The sequence below is a fragment of the Quercus lobata genome, chromosome 7 (assembly GCF_001633185.2).
Source record: "Quercus lobata isolate SW786 chromosome 7, ValleyOak3.0 Primary Assembly, whole genome shotgun sequence".
In the NCBI taxonomy this organism is placed as follows: domain Eukaryota; kingdom Viridiplantae; phylum Streptophyta; class Magnoliopsida; order Fagales; family Fagaceae; genus Quercus; species Quercus lobata.
The window spans coordinates 40,476,685-40,495,372 of NC_044910.1; the positions used below are offsets into that span (position 1 = coordinate 40,476,685).

Consider the following 18,688-nt stretch of genomic DNA (forward strand, 5'->3'; position numbering starts at 1 on the left):
ACACTAGTGACAGGTTTACCAGTTAAAGATTTCTTCAAATCATGCTCGGCTGGAAAACCGGCCTTGAAAGTACTTCTAGCCACATCGTCATGCTCTCCCTTTATCTCATTAAACATTTCCCAGTATCTATCCGAATATGTTTTAAGAGTCTCATCCTCTCGCATGGACATAGACAACAAGGATCCCAAAGGCCGAGAAACCCTGCTACAAATAATAAAACGAGCGCCAAAAGCCCGGTTAAGTTTCTTGAAAGAATCGATAGAATTAGCCCTTAAACTATTAAACCATCTCATCGCCACCGGGCCCAAGCTTGATGGAAAGACCTTACACATCAAAATCTCATCTCTGGAGTAGATAGCCATCCTTTGGCTGAAATGGCTAACGTGTTCTACCGGGTTTGTTTGACCATTATATAGGGTGAACGTAGACTGATGAAATCACCGAGGAAGATTCGCATCCTCTATATTCCTTGTAAAGGGTGATTTGGAAACTTGGCTTAACGCTTTGTTCATGGCGTTATTCCCCAAGCCTTTGCGAGGCGGACTTTTGTACCTACGTCGATGGTGATACTCCTCTTCATAGGATTAAGTCTCACTGGGCGGAATTCTGGATCTTCGTCTATAACTAGCACCATCTGTCTCTTCGTAGGAAGGCTCGGAGCTGGGTGGGGAACATCTTCGTCATGCGTGACGCAACTCTCTTTTCAATTCGTCAATTTCACGTCGCATGTCTCTATCATTCTTTGCATGGGAGACATGACTCTTCCCTTGAGACTGGCTTTTGCTGGTATGAGTCGTGCGTACACTTCCCTCACTGCCCTCTCTCCGTTCGAGGCTTCGGTGCGGATTGTCATGCTGGGAACCCCTTGATTCTACTTGGTGTGGGCCAGCATCTATCTGGTGCAGCCCCGCTGCTGCCTGGTGTGGACCTGCTTCCTCCATTGTGAACGTTGTAACCGAATTTCCTTTGGCTTAGATCAAGCTCTTCCCACAGACTGTGCCAATTATAGGGACTGGAATTGTATTGTTCCCAAAACCGGATTGAGCTCAAACGCTAACGGCCCAAACAATAAATTTGTAGAGCGTGGATAGAAGAACTAGATTTATCCCAGAAGAAAAACGATTAAACTTAACGATTCAAGATGGTTTGACTCAAATAAGATTATCAAATTTATCCTCGAAACAAACTAAGTTATTTGTTTCATATGGTTTTCTTCAAGACAAAAATTGTATAGGAGTTCCAATCCCTTTCTCAGTGCATTCTTCCGGGTTATATATTGTAATCTTAGTGTCACCCTTACCACACACGTGTAGGTTAGATTCGGGGGACTCCTTCCTGTCTCATCCAGCACCTCCTAGAACCATCAACTAGTAGTTGTAAGGCTGCTTGATCACTGTTCAAGCATCATTTCCATATTAATGCGGCCAGAGAGTTGGTTGAAAGGCATTTAATGCAGAGATAGCAGCTTTTAAAGATATTTGTTCACTTTTCTTTTCTTATCCCTGGTCCAATGTCTCATCCTTAGTTGTCCTCGGACGCTTATTGGACCCATCTCACATTGTCTCTATTCCTCTCTTAACTTTACTCCCCTCATAGCCTTATTTGGGCCTCCTCAGATGGTCTAACGTCCTCGGATAGAGCCATTGGCCCAGTTAATATTGTTTTTAACAATACTTCCTAATTAACTAGCCCCCACAATACACATATATAATAATATTTTTTAAAAAAATAAAAAATTAGGGGGGGCCATTGCCCCCCCTGGTCCAAGGGTAGTTCTGCCCCTGGTTCTAGGAAATATGCCAGAAATGTATTTCCGGTGTTCGGTTTTCCAATGTAAAACATTTTCTAGAGAAAATGTCAAAAAATACCTATAATACAATTGGATTATAATTTTCAGTGGATTGATTGATCAAATCAATGGATCAGTTATAATTTTCAATTTTTAACATACAAAAACAAATCAATTGCAACCAAGAACAAATCATTGTTATTACCTCAACCAAATCATGAAAAAAATCATACTACACTATTAATGGGAACAACCCCATAAAAACCCAAATCTCTATTAGAGAATGTGGGTCTTGAGTGAAAAGAAAGGAGGAAGATGGGTTTGGTGGAGGAAAATGGATGGGTCGGTGGAGGTGGGTCGGGGAGAGGGATGCATCAATGGAGGTGGAGGTGGTTCAGTGGAGGAAAATTGATGGGTCAATGGAGGTGGGTTGGGGGAGGAAGAGGGATGGATCGGTGGTGTGGAGGTGGGTCAGTGGAGGAAAATGGATGGGTTGGTGGATGACAATCTGCCCAAACTACCTTCACCAATGGTGGGGCTTGCATGCACGATAGCAGGGCTATAGGTCAAGGACGACGATCTAAGCTTCATCGACGGGGCTGTGGGTCACGGATGATGATCTGGTCTTCACCAACAACCAATCTCTCCATTCTTCAAGTTGGGCTTGGTGTGACTCATGAGTAATGAAAGTGAGAGTGAGGAGAACAAAAATTTTCAAGAGGAGTGTAAATATATGATTTGAAGGTAAAATCAATGTGTAAAATATTTTACATGAGTGGGTGGATTATTTTACGGTCAAATACAATAATTTTATATTTGACTTTATTTTCCTGAGTGGCCAAACACTATCACTGGTGTAAAACGTTTTCCAATTTTCCTTTACACCCAAAACAAACACAGCCTTAAAACGATAATTATACATATCAATGAGTATATTTAAATTTTGTCACCCTTGTCCTCAAAGATCAAGGTCCTCTCATTGAGAATGGAAAATGTGGTTCACGGGCTTGAAAGGCAGGAACACCCAGTCAAAGATTGTTTATAATAGGCACGTGTTTTGAGATTATTTCCACCATCAAGGCCATTAGTCCAGGCTTCCAACCATTCCCCCACTAAGGAATAGGAAGCAGATCACATAAATCAATCATTTAAGGCGCTTGTAAAAATGTCAAACCACCTCATTCGCCAAGGTAAGAGACAAAAATTCTTAATTCACCAGTAACTTTGTGTAAGGTTTTTTTTCTTTTTCGAGAAGAAAGACTGTAAATCTTTTATCAAGATTGATAAACCGGCGTTATCAACCCAAAAAATACTTTGAAACTATGGTGGAATATCCTCTATCTATACCATAAGGTTTAAGACATATGTCTTGCCATATTAAGAGCAAACCTTCCCTCTTAGTACAGGAAAAATTCGACCATAGAAAAGAATTCGAGAACCACTTTGAGAATGTTAAGAAAAACCACCACTTTTTAGTGGTGAGAGTTTTGCATATATATAGTCATTTACAGATTGTATAACGCAATTACACATAAATGTTGATTACAAAATAAGTGAAAAGAATTAGCTAAACAAGCTCCTATAATTGAGGGTCAAAGGTTGCACATATGGAAAGCCTTAGGTTAGGGTAGAGGATCCTCAACACCCCCCCGCAAGCTAAGTGTCGGATTGGGACAAACATGGAGCTTGGATCGGAAAAATTGAAAGAGAGGCCTAGGCACACTTTTGGTGAAGATATCGGCAACCTGTAAGTGAGAAGGCATGTATTGTGTGCGAAGTTTGCCAGCGGCAACGAGTTCGCGAAGGAAGTGGTAGTCTAACTCAACATGCTTGGCCCGCTTGTGAGAAACAGGTTTGGAGCTCAAAAAAATGGCACTTTTGCTGTCGCATAATAGAAGAGGCCACCGTGGAAGAGAAATTTTGAGGTGACGAAGGAGATGCATGAGCCAAAGAAGTTCGGCGGCAGTGAGAGCAAGGGCACGATACTCAGACTCACAACTTGAACGAGAAACGATAGGTCACTTCTTGGCACTCTAGGAAACCAAATTGTTGCCAAGGTAAATGGAATAACCAGAGGTAGAGCAACGAGTGTCAGGACATCCTGCCCAGTCGGCATCAAAGTAAGCAACTAAAGTACCAGGAGCAGCAGATGGACGGAAAGTGAGGCCAAATTGCAGTGTACCCTTGACATAGCAAAGAATGCGCTCTACAGCAAGAAAGTGGTCTTCAGTCGGAGAGTGTAGAAACTGACTGACAGAGTTGACCGCATGAGCAATATCAGGACGTGTGATGGTCAAATATTGAAGAGCACCTACAAGAGATTGGTAAAGAATGGGATCTGAAAACAGAGGACCATTAGAAGACAAGTGCTGAGAAACAACCATAGGGGTGTGAACAGGCTTGCTGTCAAGTAATTGAGCACGAGTGAGAATGTCACGCACATATTTCAGCTAACTGATAAAAAGACCATCAGTGGTTGGTGTAACTTCAAGACCAAGGAAGTAACTGAGAGAACCCAAATCCTTAGTAGCAAACTTAGAATGAAACTTACAAGTAAAGCGGGCAAGAAGAGAGGAGTTGTTTCCGGTAATAATGATGTTGTCAACATAAAGAAGCAAATAAATAATGTCAAACTGTCTATGAAAGACAAAAAGTGATGTGTCTGCACGACTGCGATAAAAACCAAGGTGAATGAGGAAAGAGATGAACGACTGAAACCAGGCACGAGGTGCTTGTTTGAGGCCATAAAGAGCTTTCTTCAACAGACAAACATGATTAGGGAAGCGAGGATCAATGTACCTAGGAGGCTGTTCCATATAGACTTGTTCAGTAAGATGACCATTGAGGAATGCATTCTTGACATCAAGTTGGTGAAGAGGCCAGTGGTTGGTCACATCAAGAGAAAGGACAACACGAACAGTGGAGCCTTGATGACAGGGCTAAAAGTGTCAGTGTAGTCAAGACCAGGTACCTGTGTATAGCCCTTGGCAACAAGGCGGGCTTTGAGACGCTCGATAGATCCATCGGGCAAATACTTGGTCCGAAACACCCATTTGGAACATACAATGTTGGTGTTAGAAGGTCGACGGACCAAAATCCAAGTACGATTATTTTGCAGGGCTTGAACTTCTTCATCCATGGCAACGAGCCAAGCAGGATTCTTAACAGCAGATTTGAACTCTTTGGGCTCAGTGGATGCTAGGAGAGCAGAGAGAAGACCAGAGGATCCCAAGACAGCAAGATTCGCCTGGTGGTGAGTTTTGAAAATACTAGCCCTGGCTCGTGTGAGCATATGATGAGAACCTGTCGGAATGGCAGCAACAGGAGCAGGAAGGGGCAACTTAGTGGGCACAAGAGAAGTTGGACTAGGATTCGAGTGCGATAAAGAAGGACCTGCAAGAGAATCACTAGCCTGCAAAGACTCATCCATGGGATCAATACAAAGAACACACGGGCTAGATCCAGATTAAGCAATGTGCGGGGAATGTGGCGCAAGAGAGGATGGGGGCATGTCTGTATGGGGAAGACTTGGTTCTAGAAAATTTGAAAATTGGAGGAAGGATATGGGTTGAGCCTGGGAGGTATCTAGGGAGGGAAAATAATTCTCATCAAATTAAGCGTGTCAGGTGATATAGAGCCTGGAGGTAGTGGGATCAAGACAACGGAACCCTTTATAAGATGAGCTGTATCCCATAAAAATGCAAGGAATACTACGGGGGGAAAATTTAGTAGGCATATAATCACGTAAACAAGGATAAACACGACAACCAAAGGGATGAAAATTTTCATAATTTGGGGGGGAACCATATAGAAGTTCAAAAGGGGAATTACCCCCGAGAAGTGGTGTGGGCAAGCGGTTGATGATGTAAGCTGCAGTGCTAAAGTCGTCAACCCAAAAGCGAGAAGAAGTGTGGGAATGGAAAAGTAGAGCCAAATCGATTTCAGTTACATGACGGTGCTTTCTTTCAGCGTGACCATTTTGGGCAGGAGTATATGGACAAGATAGTTGATGATGAATGCCAGAGGTACGAAGGTGAGCTTTAAAGCAGTTGCTAGTAAATTCTGCACCACCGTCACTTTGAAAAATTTTAATAGGAGTAGAATATTGATTTTCCAAAAAATTTTGAAATTGAATAAAGGTATCATAGAAGTCAGATTTTAATTTCAAGGGATAAAGCCAAGTGAAGCAAGAATAATCATCAATAAACAAAACATAATAGACAAAACCCAAAGTTGATTTTATGGGTGAAGGACCCCATATATCGCAATGAATAAGATCTAACACATTAGACAACCTATGTTCATTACGAGAATAAGGCAAACGATGACTTTTTGCAAGTTGGCATGTATCACATAACTTAGGATATGGCAATAAGGAGGTAAGATAAAGCTGTCGTTTTTTATTTAATTAAGAAATAACAGAATGATTTACATGGCCAAGGCGAGCATGCCATAAATCATACAAAGCATGAAGAGATTTATTTCTAAGGACAGAAATAAAAGCAGAATTGTTGCGCTCTAGCACATATAAGCCTCCATCATGTTTACCGATTGCCACCACCTTTCCCGTTTGGCGATTCTGAACAGTGAGAAAATTATTAGTAAACGTAACAGATAAAGGAAAGTCATTCGTTAATTTACTAATGGACAAAAGGTTTTAGTGAGGTGGGGAACAACCAAAACATCTAACAATTGAAGAACTGGGGAAGGGGAAAGTTTACTAGTGTGGGTAATAGGTAGGGACACACCATTCCCTACAATCACACAATCCTTACCCGTGTAAGTGGTGGAGTGATCCAAAGTTGAGTAGGCTAGAGTCATGTGGGCCGAAGCCCCTATGTCCAAGAACCAGTCAGATGCTTCATTTCCAGACACAGAGCACGAAGAGGTGAAAGCTTCTACAAGTTGCGCAATGGGTTCATGCCAATCATAGCGCTGCCTGCACCGATCTGCATAGTGTCCTTCCAAGCGGCAAATCTGGCAGCGTGGTGGACGACGACCTTGGTTGATGTTGGCACGGCCCTGTATAACGACCCAAGGAAAAGCGCTAGCCACATCTGCGCTATACCTCAAAAGGACTAGTCACAATTGAGACTCCTTGCAGTTATTAATAAAGCCCAGTTCAACCCAGTAAATATCTGATGTGGGACTCATCACACACCCACACACATCACATAATCAATCAAATTGGGATATCACAATCTCCCCCACTTAAATCCCTAACGTCCTCGTTAGGGCCCACTTTGTGGGGTAGTGTCTCTGAGCCCACACGGGGTTACCGAACCGGCTCTAATACCATATGTTTATGATTCTATAGACTTATAGGTTTAATATTAAGATTTTTTTGGAACAAGAGTGTGATCATTAGGAATTTTAGTGTTAGAATTATTCGACCTTTCATAGTTTTTTTTTAGGAGCAAGTAGGAATGATTGTTGCACTATCTATTTGTTTGGTTTTGACCTTCAGGGATATTTAAAATCTGTACTTATGATATTTTGTTGTATTGCTTAGAGAGATGGCTCCACCAAGGAGGAACATAGGGAATGGTCAATCGAATGTTGAGGGAACCACTAATCTTCAAGCTATTATTGAAGCCATTGGGGGCTTAACTAATATAGTGCAACATCAAGTAGGAGCCACTAATCCAACTAGTGCTTTAGATAAGTTTAGAAAGCTTGACCCTCCTACTTTCAAGGGTACAAAGGATCCAATAGAGGCTGACAACTGGCTTAAGGAGATAAAAAGACTCTTTAGGGCAATGGAGGTTAGTGATGAGCAAGGAGTTATCCTTGCTGTTTTTGTATTGAAAGGTGATACATTGGAATGGTGGGAGTCCACAGAGAGGACACATGGGAGAGAAGTTATAACTTGGCAGCATTTTGTTGAGCTCTTTCGTAGGAGGTATTTTCCCGATAGTTTAATGGTCCAAAAGGAAGCTGAGTTCATTCGCATAGCACAAGGTACTCAATTAGTGTATGAGTATGAGCGGAAATTTGCTGAATTATCCCACTTTGGTCCACACATGGTTGACACATAAGCAAGGAAGGCTAGGCATTTTGAGAGGGGTTTAAGGGAGGAAATTCAAGGACCGGTTTCCATGTTCAAATTGGAAACATATGCAGAGGTGGTAGATCGAGCTCTCATAGCAGAGAGAAATTGCAATCGTCTTTCAAAGGCCAATGTTCAGGAGAGGGAGCCAAATCTAAGTAATTTTCTCAAGGGAAAGTCTAGTGAAATTTCATTCAAGAAGCAAGGGGTGCCCAATTCAAACAAGAAGGCACATAAGACTTGTCCAAGATGTGGAAAGGCTCATGGTGGAACATGTTATTTGGAGTCAAGAGCATGTTTTAAATGTGGCAAAATTGGACACTTTATCAAAGAATGCCCAGATTTGAAGAGTGAGCCAAGGGCTGAGCCTAATGATATAAATCATAGGCCAAAAATCCAAGGAAGAGTGTTTGCCATTACTGGACAAGGTGTTGAGGAATCTAAGTCAGGTACCATCTTCTTATTTTCTCTTATGAAGTGAAACAATGGTTGTTGAGTCTATGTAATTATTGTGTGGTTATGATAGTAGACAATATAATATGGATTGGTTGGGAGCATATCATGTTGCTTTGAGTTTTACGGCCTAGTGTATTTTCCTTGGGGCGCTTTTGTTAAATAAAAAAAAAATATATGCTAAGTTTAAGAAGTGACATTTGGTCAGATTAAGTGATATTTTTTAGGATTGTTTTGCAAATTTTAAGAGACAAGAGGTTGCATGCTAAATTGAGAAAGTGTGAGTACTAGTTGAATAAAGTGGTGTTCTTAGGACATATGATCTTTAGAGATGGAATTACAGTGGACCCTACTAAGATTGAAGCACTAGTAAATTGAGGTATGTTTGAATTTTCGAGGACGAAAATTTTATAAGAGGGGGAGAATGTAACACCCGCCTCACTTAAATTTAATTTTATTGCTTCTAAAGTGAAATTGATGAATTATTTAATTTATTTTGAAGGTGATATTATTTTATATTATGATATCTACAAGAAAATAAATAAAAGATGTAACGTGAGAGTTATTTTGTGGATTATTCATATTAAACTTTTAGTCTCCTTATCAGTTAAGGAAAAGGATAAGAGACTAAAACCTATTTGGATTAGGAGTTTAAGTGTTATTGGAATTCTTTAGAGTTTTAGCCCATCTAAACAACCTTGATTTGAGTTTAATTGGGAATTAAAGTCTTGGAAGCTTCTTTAAGTTTTAGTGGGTCTTAAACTCTAGCCCAAGTAGGAGTGTTATTTAAGAGTACTAATTGGAGTCAGATTGATCTTCCTAGACTGAATTGGAGTGTTATTTTAGAGGTTTATATACTGGGTCTTTTAAGTCAGTCACGTGAAAGGTAGAGTGGTTAGCGTATAAAAGATTAAGAAAAGAGAATTAGGGTTTCTCAAAATTGAAGGGATAGAAGACCGTGGCACTGCTAGGGGCAGCCAGTGAATTAAAATAGTGTTTAATTTGTAAATGGAGAGAGAGAGACTGCAAAAATTACAAGAAACTTTTTGCATCTGTGTGTTCAAGTATGCCTTTCTCACAAAGATCTATGGGTAAATCTCCAAAGCTAGTGTAATATATTAGTCTTGCATGATACAGGTTACTAGGTCCTATGGGTAGAAATAACTTTGTAAACTTATAGCATCCTTTCTATGTCTTACGGGTGGGAATCTTAATGGATGCTATATATATATATATATATATATATATATATATATATGTAATTTGGGATAATATAATCTATAAGCATAAAATTATTTGGAAGCCAACTTGTACTGGGAGAATTAAATAATATAGAGATCTACATATTCAGCTCATTAGAATTGTTTACTAGGTATTAATTTTGGAGTACTTGATAAAGAAATTGAGTACTAGATTAGCTATAGTTTCAGAATAAGTAGTGAGATGCGAATTTTAAGAGTGAAATTTATATTTTGATTGCTGCCTTAGTTTATCCATTCTTATTGGGTCGTCTTGCGCTTATTTAGGTTCTAGTTGATATTGTTTCAAACAGTTGAGGTGAAGCTTGGTTTAACAACTAGAGGTAAGTGGACTTCAGAACATGACGTCTCTCAAGACGTATATATTCATATATATTTTTGGTAAAAATAAATGTATACGTATATATATATACACACATAATTGCAAAAGTAAAGTTTCCAAAAACTTATACCATTGTCCATGCTTTATACACATACTTGAATTTTATTATTTCTTGTATATTACTTTGAAACTGTATAAGTTAAGAATGACTCAAAACTATATTTTTGAGAAAGTATTTGTTATATGATATATGATATATGATTAATATTGGCAATATCATAATAAAGTAAGAATGTTTTCAAAAGGTCATCTAGACAGTCTGCAACCTTTGCCAACATAGGGTTAAGTGTTGGTCTTCAGCCGATGTAGTGTTATTGTGGTGTGGTGCAGTGTTATAGTTTGCTCTTTGGAGCCAGTGTTGCCTCTTTGAGGTTAGTGTTATTGTTCCCTATGGGAATCGCCCACCGAGTGTTTAGCAGCTTATGTCTTTGTCTGGCTAATGTTTAATGTTTTCCATATCAAACTATTGTTTTATTGTTATTGACTGTTACAAGTGGAAAAATTGTTTATTACTGTATTAAATTTTTTCCACCTGTCTAGTGTATTTTGGCCAATTAAAGTGGTTACTATTTTATTTACTAATTACAATGTTATAGTAAATGTTTTCTTTCTAACAGTTTTATAGAATATATTATATTACCGTTAAAGCTATATAATAAATGTTTTGTAAAAATTATATTTTGTCAATGATACTATTATTTTGTTTTGAAAGACATCCTCATGTTATGTAGTCTCTTATTGGGCTTCTAGCTCACCCCCTTTTCTCCACCCTTTCAGATTAGAGCAATGCAATATCTTTTGGTGGTAGATCATTGGAGACATAGATTGAAGACTTCTTTTGGAGCTATGTTAGTTGATGGATTGTTTTAGTATATTTTCTCAGGATAGTAAGTTTGGCATTTGTGGAACTCTTTGAGATTGTATTTGAAGACTTTATTGTTAAAGTTTTTGTTTTATGGATTTCATAGGAAAGATTTTGATTATTTGAAGTTTATTTGTGGATATTTAATCACTCTCTGTTCCATTATATTATTGTTGATTATTTATAAGATAGGTTATTCATCTAAATCCTTGGTGTGGGTTTGGGGTGTTACAGTTATGGTATTAGAGCCGGCCCAGTAATCCCATGTGGGCTCAAAGATACTACCCCACAAAGTGCGCCCTAACGAGGATGTTAGGGATTTAAGTGGGGGAGATTGTGATACCCCAATTTGATTGATTGTGTGATGTGTGTGGGTGTGTGATAAGTCCCACATCGGGTATTTACTGGATAGATCTGGGCTTTATTAACAACTGCAAGGAGCCTCAATTGTGACTAGTCCTTTTGAGGTATAGCGCAGATGTGGCTAGCGTTTTTTCTTGGGTCGTTACATATAGTATCAAAGCCGGCCTGGTAATCTCATGTGGGCTCGGAGACATTACCACACAAAATGAGCCCTAACGAGGACGTTAGGGATTTAAGTGGGAGAGATTGTAATATCCCAATTTGATTGATTATGTGATGTGTGTGGGTGTGTGATGAGTCCCACATCGGATATTTACTGGGTTGAACTGGGTTTTATTAACAACTACAAGGAGTCTCAATTGTGACTAGTCCTTTTGAGGTATAGCGTAGATGTGGCTAGCGCTTTGGGTCGTTACACCTGTCCGTGACTGGGAGTGTCGCTGCTGGAGCCATTTCCGCGGCCTCGTTTATGGCGAAAAGAGCCACCCCCGCGATGAGAAGAGGTTCGAGTAGCGGTGAACGCTGCAGCTGAGGGTGCCAGAGTCTCTAGAGATTTTTGAAAAAGTTCAAAACTCTCAACTTTAAACACATGAATGTTGATTACAAAATAAGTGGAAAGAATTAGCTAAACAAGCCCCTATAATTGAGGGTCAAAGGTTGCACATATGAAAAGCCTTAGATTGGGGCAGAGGATCCTCAACACACTTCACATCCCTAATGAACGTACCAAAACCTGCCAAAGACAGAGTATCATTCACAAGTGCCTGGAAAACAGTCATAGAATCCAACTTTGTGTTAGTTTGGATTTTTCTTTTAGTCCCTAACTTAACTTAAAATATTAGAGCCTCTTTGGGTACACCATATCAATGTCTTCTAATTTTATTGTTTTCTTCTTATAGGCCTTTCATAGCTCAAGATAAATGGCCCACTAATCTTTGGTTCCTTGCATCATCACATATCCATACAGTATTTAAATGTTTCTCACTTCTTGAAATACAAAATTATTAATTAAATTTTTGTATTTAGATTTTTCTAACATCTCATTTTCAATTGATAATATTTATAGTTAATTCAATCAATTTAAAAAGAATTTTATTAATTTTTTTTCAAAAAAAAATTCTTCAAATCAATAATTGGGATGGGGACTTTTTATTGCATCTGAACAGGTAAATCCAACTTCCTGCAGGTGATAGGACAAAATGAGATGATATCTTTTCTTTTTCTTTTTTTTGAAAAAGAGAGGTTATATTATTTTTTTACAGAGAGATCCATCTCAGTGATCACTTTCCCTCCTATTTCCTTCAAGACGTATAATCTTATAATAATTATATTTATTATTTATAGGATATTATCTATTCATCTTCAACGGGAATCCCAGAATGTTCGCAGCACCCGTGGATGTTTATATAATAATGAGTAGCATAATAACCCTATATTCATTATATCTATAATTCAACTTGTCTAATAGATCCTAGGCTGTGTATGTTCACACTTTAATTCAATTGTTATTGTTCCATAACTTCCATCATTTGAGGGAGCCTATCGCCTTCAATTTCAATCCCCGTCTTTTAGCCATGTATTATTAATAAATAATAATTCTTGATGATGTTAGAAATCTGTCACCAATGGGTCACACCGTACTCGCGACTCTGAGCGAACCTGCACAGCAAAAACGATCGAGAGAAAACCTTTAGAGAGCACCGGTGTGGGGCCGGCCTAAAACTCTCCGACGGTCAAGTCAGAATTCGTCCTTTTTGGCGTTAGAGAGGGGTCAATTTTTTATCTTCCCTCGATTTGCGAGAATGTTGGCCCTTTTATAGTGGTGGAGAGAGGGCTCTTTACCTCTAGATCTTTCCAATGTGGGACTGTAGTGGTGGGGAGTAGGCTTCTCTTCTAGATTTCCAGATCTTTCCAATGTGGGACTCTGATACCAATTTTCCAAAACGTAGTGGGCCAGGATTTCCCCTTCTGGATCTTAGGGCTTTTATAGGCGATAGAGATTCCGGATCATGGGCCCCTACCGAGTCTGTCGGCGATGGGCTTTCACAACGCGTGGGACCATCTTTACACAACTCCAACAGCCCTGATCCGTCAGGCCCATTAAGGTAGGCCCAACAGGCTATATTTTATCATCTTCAGTTGACAGGCTATATTTTATCATCTTCAGTTGCCCCCTTCACCCCAATGATCCGTCTGTTTTTTTTTTTTTTTTTTTTTTTTTTTTTTTTTTTTTTGGGCCAAAGGATCAATGGGGTGACGATCCTATCGTAGGGGCATGACGGGTATTTATGTGACGGAAACATATCCGTGAGAAAAAGAAAGAATAATTTGATCGACGGGTTCATGCCATATAAGATGACGGTCTCCTGTGGATCAACCCGTCAGAATAAAACCCATCAAGTTGACGGTTACGTGAAGAGTACAATTTTGTTGATGTAACCTGACAGGTTGTCAACATTGATTGAGAATGCCACGTGTCAATCTCTGAGTGGCCGTTGTATAGGATCGAGGCGTCGCTTCGTCTTCCGTGCATCTCCTATATATATATAAGGCGCCTCACTCCCATTTTCACCATTTTAACAAGAAATAGACTGTCAGAACGAAGCCGTCAACCTTGTCAGAGCACTCCGTCGTGGACGAGAATATACCGATTGTAACAACCGTCACCTCTAATCCGCCAAGTGTGGTAAGTATTTGTTTAAATACATAATCAAGTTACATTTCCGTCCATGCATTGTTCTTAGGCTTACTATACCCGTCAATGATTTCAAACCCGTCAGTCTTAGGTTTTATCGTCAATTGTAGGAAATGTCTAGTGCGTCAAGTAACCAGTCGGTGGTTCGTGACGGGGCGGAATACGAGAATGTATACCCGTCCGGTCATGAAGACCAAGAGAGCCCCGGCGAAGATAGGAGTCCGTCGTCCTCCTCTTCGTCCTCTACAGATGAGGATGTGGAGATAGTTGAAATAGAGGGTTCTGATGACGATGGGAATCAGGCACTGGAGTCCGTTGTAGGTGCTGATGGACTGAGGAAGTTCATCATGTTGCCGGAGTGGACATTCCATAAGTTCACATCCGTCATCAGGGAGAAACATTTCAGCACATTTAGAACAAACTTCCAAATACCGGACTACATTTCCATCCGTCTTCCTTATGTGTCAGAGAAGTGTTACTATGAAGGGGTAGACGGTGTTGGAATATATGAGCAGGCGTTGAAGGCAGGACTTCGGTTCCCGCTCTCAACACTTCATAGGGAACTTTTGCACTACCTAGGGTTGTCCGTCACACAGATATCTCCTAACGCCTGGAGAGTCTTCATAGCCATGGAGATTCTCTATGGTGCATGGTCGGACGGAGAGAGGAGACTGACGGTCCGTGAATTTCTTCACTGCTACCGTCCAGACGAGATTTCTGGGTCAAGGGGGATGTATAGTTTTGCTAGTCGGAGCCCCTTGTTGAAGGTGATCTTTGAGACCCCAGACTCAAATAGAGACTGGAAGAGTCGCTACTTCTTCCTGGAGGGTAACAGATGGATGAACCATCCAGGGGAGACGGAGTACCTACCCGTTGACACAACCTGGGCGGTGATAAATCAACTGCGTATGCACCCGTCCTAGCTTGCTTCTGTTTTTCATATCCGTCTATGTGTATATTCTGACCGTCTTTCTCTGTAGGTAGACGGCGCCCGCAAGTTAGCCTTGAGGAATTCAGTTTCCTTGAAGAGATTTGCAGGAAAACTAAGCCGGAGGAAAGGACTTGGGCCAAGTTAGTGAACCCAAGAACAATACATTGGTATTGTGACGGTCCAGAACCCACTCGCGAGGCCCTTGCATACGACGAAAGAATACACAAACGTAAGTCCGTCAACTCTTACTCTTGAATTTAGCATTTAACGAAGGATGATCTTAATCCGTCCTGTATTTGTAGAAATGGACGACGCTAAGAGAAGGGCAATGATAAAATCACTAGCCGTCGAGCAAAAGAAGACGGGTGAAGTTGTCATTCCTAAGGTGCCGGGGTCGTCGGCTAAGAGGAAGCAGCCGCCAAAGTCTGACCGTCCATACAAGCAACCGAAAGTTTCATTGGAGCCCGTGGTGGGCTTGATGGCTGAGGGCGTTAAGACCGTCACCCAAGCCAAACATGGAACCGGCAAGGGCCTAATGCGTGCCCCTCCCGTCAACGAGGAGAAACCTCCTTCCCTTCTCCGTGACGATTCGAAGTATGCCTTGGAGAAACTCAAGTCAATAATTTCGGCAGAGGACTACGAGGATCTGGGGAATCATTCGACGGAAGCAATGGGGGAGACGGGTTTATTCGCCGTTGGGCAGGTACCCTTTTTTTTTGTCAGTGTATGCCCGTCCACTTCTTTGTTTTCTATTTAACACTTTAACTTTGTCAATTTCAGTCCTTGGTCATGATGAAGGGCTTGATGGATCGCTGCCTCAACCGTGAAGCGGCTCTTGAACGTATACGGACAAAGGCTGGGCGGACGGAGGAGGAGCTTAGTCAACTGTACAAGTGGAAGTCCACAATGGAGCAGAAGTTTGAACTGTCTGAGCAGACCAGAAAAGAGTTCGAACAGAGGACGGAAGAAGCTGGGAAGGCCTTGAAGGGTAAAGACGAGGAGGTGAAAGAGTTAAAGAAGAAACTCCGTCAAGCCGGAGAGGATGCCGTCAACGAGTATCGCAACTCTTTGGATTTATTGAAGGAGCTGGGGGGTTCGTTCCTTCAAGGCTTTGACGATGCCCTCCGTCAGATAAAGAAGACCTACCCGGATCTTGACGTGTCCATGATAACCGTCAATGACCAAGATCAGACATCCGCTCTGCCCGTCGCTTCAGAAAACACGGAAGACCTGTTTGGTGAAGATGCTGTTCAGGGCGAAGGAGAGTCTGCTCCGTCGAAGGACGTTCCAGCTGAAGAGCCGAAAAAAGTAGATTAATTTGTAGTAAATGTTGAGGAGGATCCGTCCCCTTTTTTTATGTTTTCTGTATTTTGAAGACGGTTTGTTTTAATTTAGCTTTTGCACCGAACAATATTTTTCTTTCAATATATATGTTTACGCATATTTTTGTTGCTGGTAAAGTATTTGTATCCGCTAAGGATTTTTCTCTCCGTCTATTTGTGTATTAATTTGGACAAGCCGGTCTGTTGATCCGTTCACTTTAAAGCATTTCGAACTTCTAATCGGACCCTTCCACCTTATTGATAGGAAATACTATACCGTCTATTTTAAGGACTTGTAGGATTATACACCATTAGGTGTGATCCGTCCACTTTGTGGATTTGTAAATTTTCCCCCGTTAGGGATGATCCGTCCACTTTGTGGACTTGTAAATTTATACACCGTTAGGTGTGATCCGTCCACTTTGTGGACTTGTAAATTTGTACCCCTTAGGGATGATCCGTCCACTTTGTGGACTTGTAAATTTTTACACCGTTAGGGGTAATCCGTCCACTTTGTGGACTTGTAAATTTATACACCGTTAGGTGTGATCCGTCCACTTTGTGGACTTGTAAATTTGTACCCCTTAGGGATGATCCGTCCACTTTGTGGACTTGTAAATTTTTACACCGTTTTGGGTGATCCGTCCACTTTGTGGCGGCTGTACCGTCCACTTCATGGACTTGTAGAGTTACTCACTGTTGTGCTGATTCGTCCACTTTGTGGACTTTTAACTAGCATTCGTGAACTTTGAGGACAATTGTAATGACATCCAAGTAGAAGAAGATCATAATTGTATCTAATTATAGAGATGCGTGAAGGAAAAGTGCCTGCCCCCCTTGGGCTTAAAAAAGAAAGGCACGACAAGATTGTAGCAAGAGAAACACAGTTTACAGAAAAAACTTATAAAAAGTTCATAAAAGCTAAATGGAAAATTGGTTGCCGCTCGCCGTGTTACTATTACTGGTAGTATTTCCTCAAATGCTCAGCATTCCATGGATGCGGTAGCTTCTCCCCCTCCGTAGTCTCCAGGTGGTATGTTCCTTTTCTTTTCCATGCCGTGACTCTGTAAGGTCCTTCCCAGTTGGGGCCGAGTTTTCCCTGTGTAGGGTCTCTAGCTGCACCCAGGACCCTCCTGAGTACCAGGTCTCCTACTTGGAAGTCTCTGTGTCGGACCCGGGAGTTGTAATTTCTGGCCATGCGATCCTGGTATCTTGCGATCCTTTGCTCCGCCGTCGACCTTACCTCATCTATCAGGTCCAGCTGTAGCCTCATATATTCGTCGTTCCTGCATTCGTCATGGTTGTGAACCCTGTAACTTGTGAGGCCAACTTCTGCGGGGATGACCGCCTCACTCCCGTATGTCAGTCGGAATGGCGTCTCTCCTGTTGGAGTCCTCGCCGTTGTCCTGTATGCCCATAGTATGCTTGGTAATTCTTCGGGCCATATTCCCTTTGCCCCCTCGAGCCGAGTCTTGATAATCTTTAGCAGGGATCGGTTCGTGACTTCAACTTGGCCATTGGCCTGAGGATGGGCGGGTGATGAGTAGTGGTTTTTTATTCCTAGCTGTGCGCAGAAATCCCGGAAGTGGCCGTTGTCGAACTGCCTCCCGTTATCCGAGACAAGGACTCTGGGAATACCAAACCTGCATACAATGCACCGCCAAACAAAACTTCTAATGTTCTTTTCTGTAATGGTGGCCAAGGCTTCCGCTTCTACCCATTTCGTGAAGTAGTCAATACCCACCACCAAGAATTTCAGCTGCCTTACAGCCGTTGGGAAAGGTCCCATGATGTCCAGTCCCCACTGGGCGAACGGCCATGGAGCCGTCATAGGGGTCAGCTCCTCAGCTGGCTGGCCGATAAAATTGCTGAACCTCTGGCATTTGTCGCAGCTTTTAACGTAAGACTCGGCATCCTTCTGCATGGTTGGCCAGTAATACCCAGCCCGTACCAGTTTGTGCACCAACGACCGCGATCCAGAGTGGTTCCCGCATATTCCTTCATGTACTTCTCTCATTACGTAGTCGGCCTCTTCAACCCCGAGGCATCTTAGGTAAGGACGGGAGAAACCCCTCTTGTAAAGAATATCTTTTATCAAGACGAATCTCGCCGCTTGGACTTTTAATTTCCTCGCTGCCTGCTTCTCTTGGGGCAGTAACCCGTCCTTCAAGTATGAAGTTATCTGCGTAGTCCAGTTTCTTTCGGAGCGTATCTCCTGCATATTGTCGGGGTCTATTAGTGGGAAGACTTGAACAAAGGAAAGTACATTACCCGGTGTCGTCACATGTTCTGCTGAAGCGGCTTTGGCTAGGCGATCGGCGAGCTCATTCTCTCCTCTGGGGATTTGTACGACCGTTGCTTTTAGCCCGTTGATTCTCGCTTTCACTTGATCAAGATATCTCTTCAGCCTTTCCCCCTTACATTCATACTCTCCGTTTACTTGATTGGTCACGACCTGAGAGTCGCAATGAACGGCTACACTTTCCGCTCCGGCGGCTTTGGCCAGGTCGAGTCCTGCCGCCACTGCTTCGTACTCTGCTTCATTGTTGGTAATGGGAAAGTCGAGACGGACCATACATTCGA

General features: G+C 41.6%; 2 protein-coding genes across 2 annotated transcripts; both read left to right on the forward strand.

The window, feature by feature from the left end:
- Nucleotides 1-7,305: 7,305 nt before the first annotated feature.
- LOC115952047 lies at nucleotides 7,306-7,827 on the forward strand. The gene has a single exon (XM_031069140.1). It carries the CDS (start codon nucleotides 7,306-7,308, stop codon nucleotides 7,825-7,827), a length of 522 nt encoding a protein of 173 aa, XP_030925000.1.
- A 6,257-nt stretch (nucleotides 7,828-14,084) lies between these two features.
- Nucleotides 14,085-16,100, forward strand: LOC115952048. Its single transcript, XM_031069141.1, has 2 exons — nucleotides 14,085-15,486; nucleotides 15,564-16,100. The coding sequence occupies exons 1-2, from the start codon at nucleotides 15,058-15,060 to the stop codon at nucleotides 16,098-16,100; spliced, it is 966 nt and encodes a 321-aa protein (XP_030925001.1). The 5' UTR covers nucleotides 14,085-15,057.
- Nucleotides 16,101-18,688: the final 2,588 nt, after the last annotated feature.

Bases quoted from the DNA above. Each gene is read 5' to 3' on its own strand.
- LOC115952047 (XM_031069140.1), top strand. From the start codon at position 7,306: ATGGCTCCACCAAGGAGGAACATAGGGAATGGTCAATCGAATGTTGAG.
- LOC115952048 (XM_031069141.1), top strand. From the start codon at position 15,058: ATGATCTTAATCCGTCCTGTATTTGTAGAAATGGACGACGCTAAGAGA. The intron at 15,487-15,563 runs GTACCCTTTTTT...TGTCAATTTCAG, and splicing joins GTTTATTCGCCGTTGGGCAG to TCCTTGGTCATGATGAAGGG.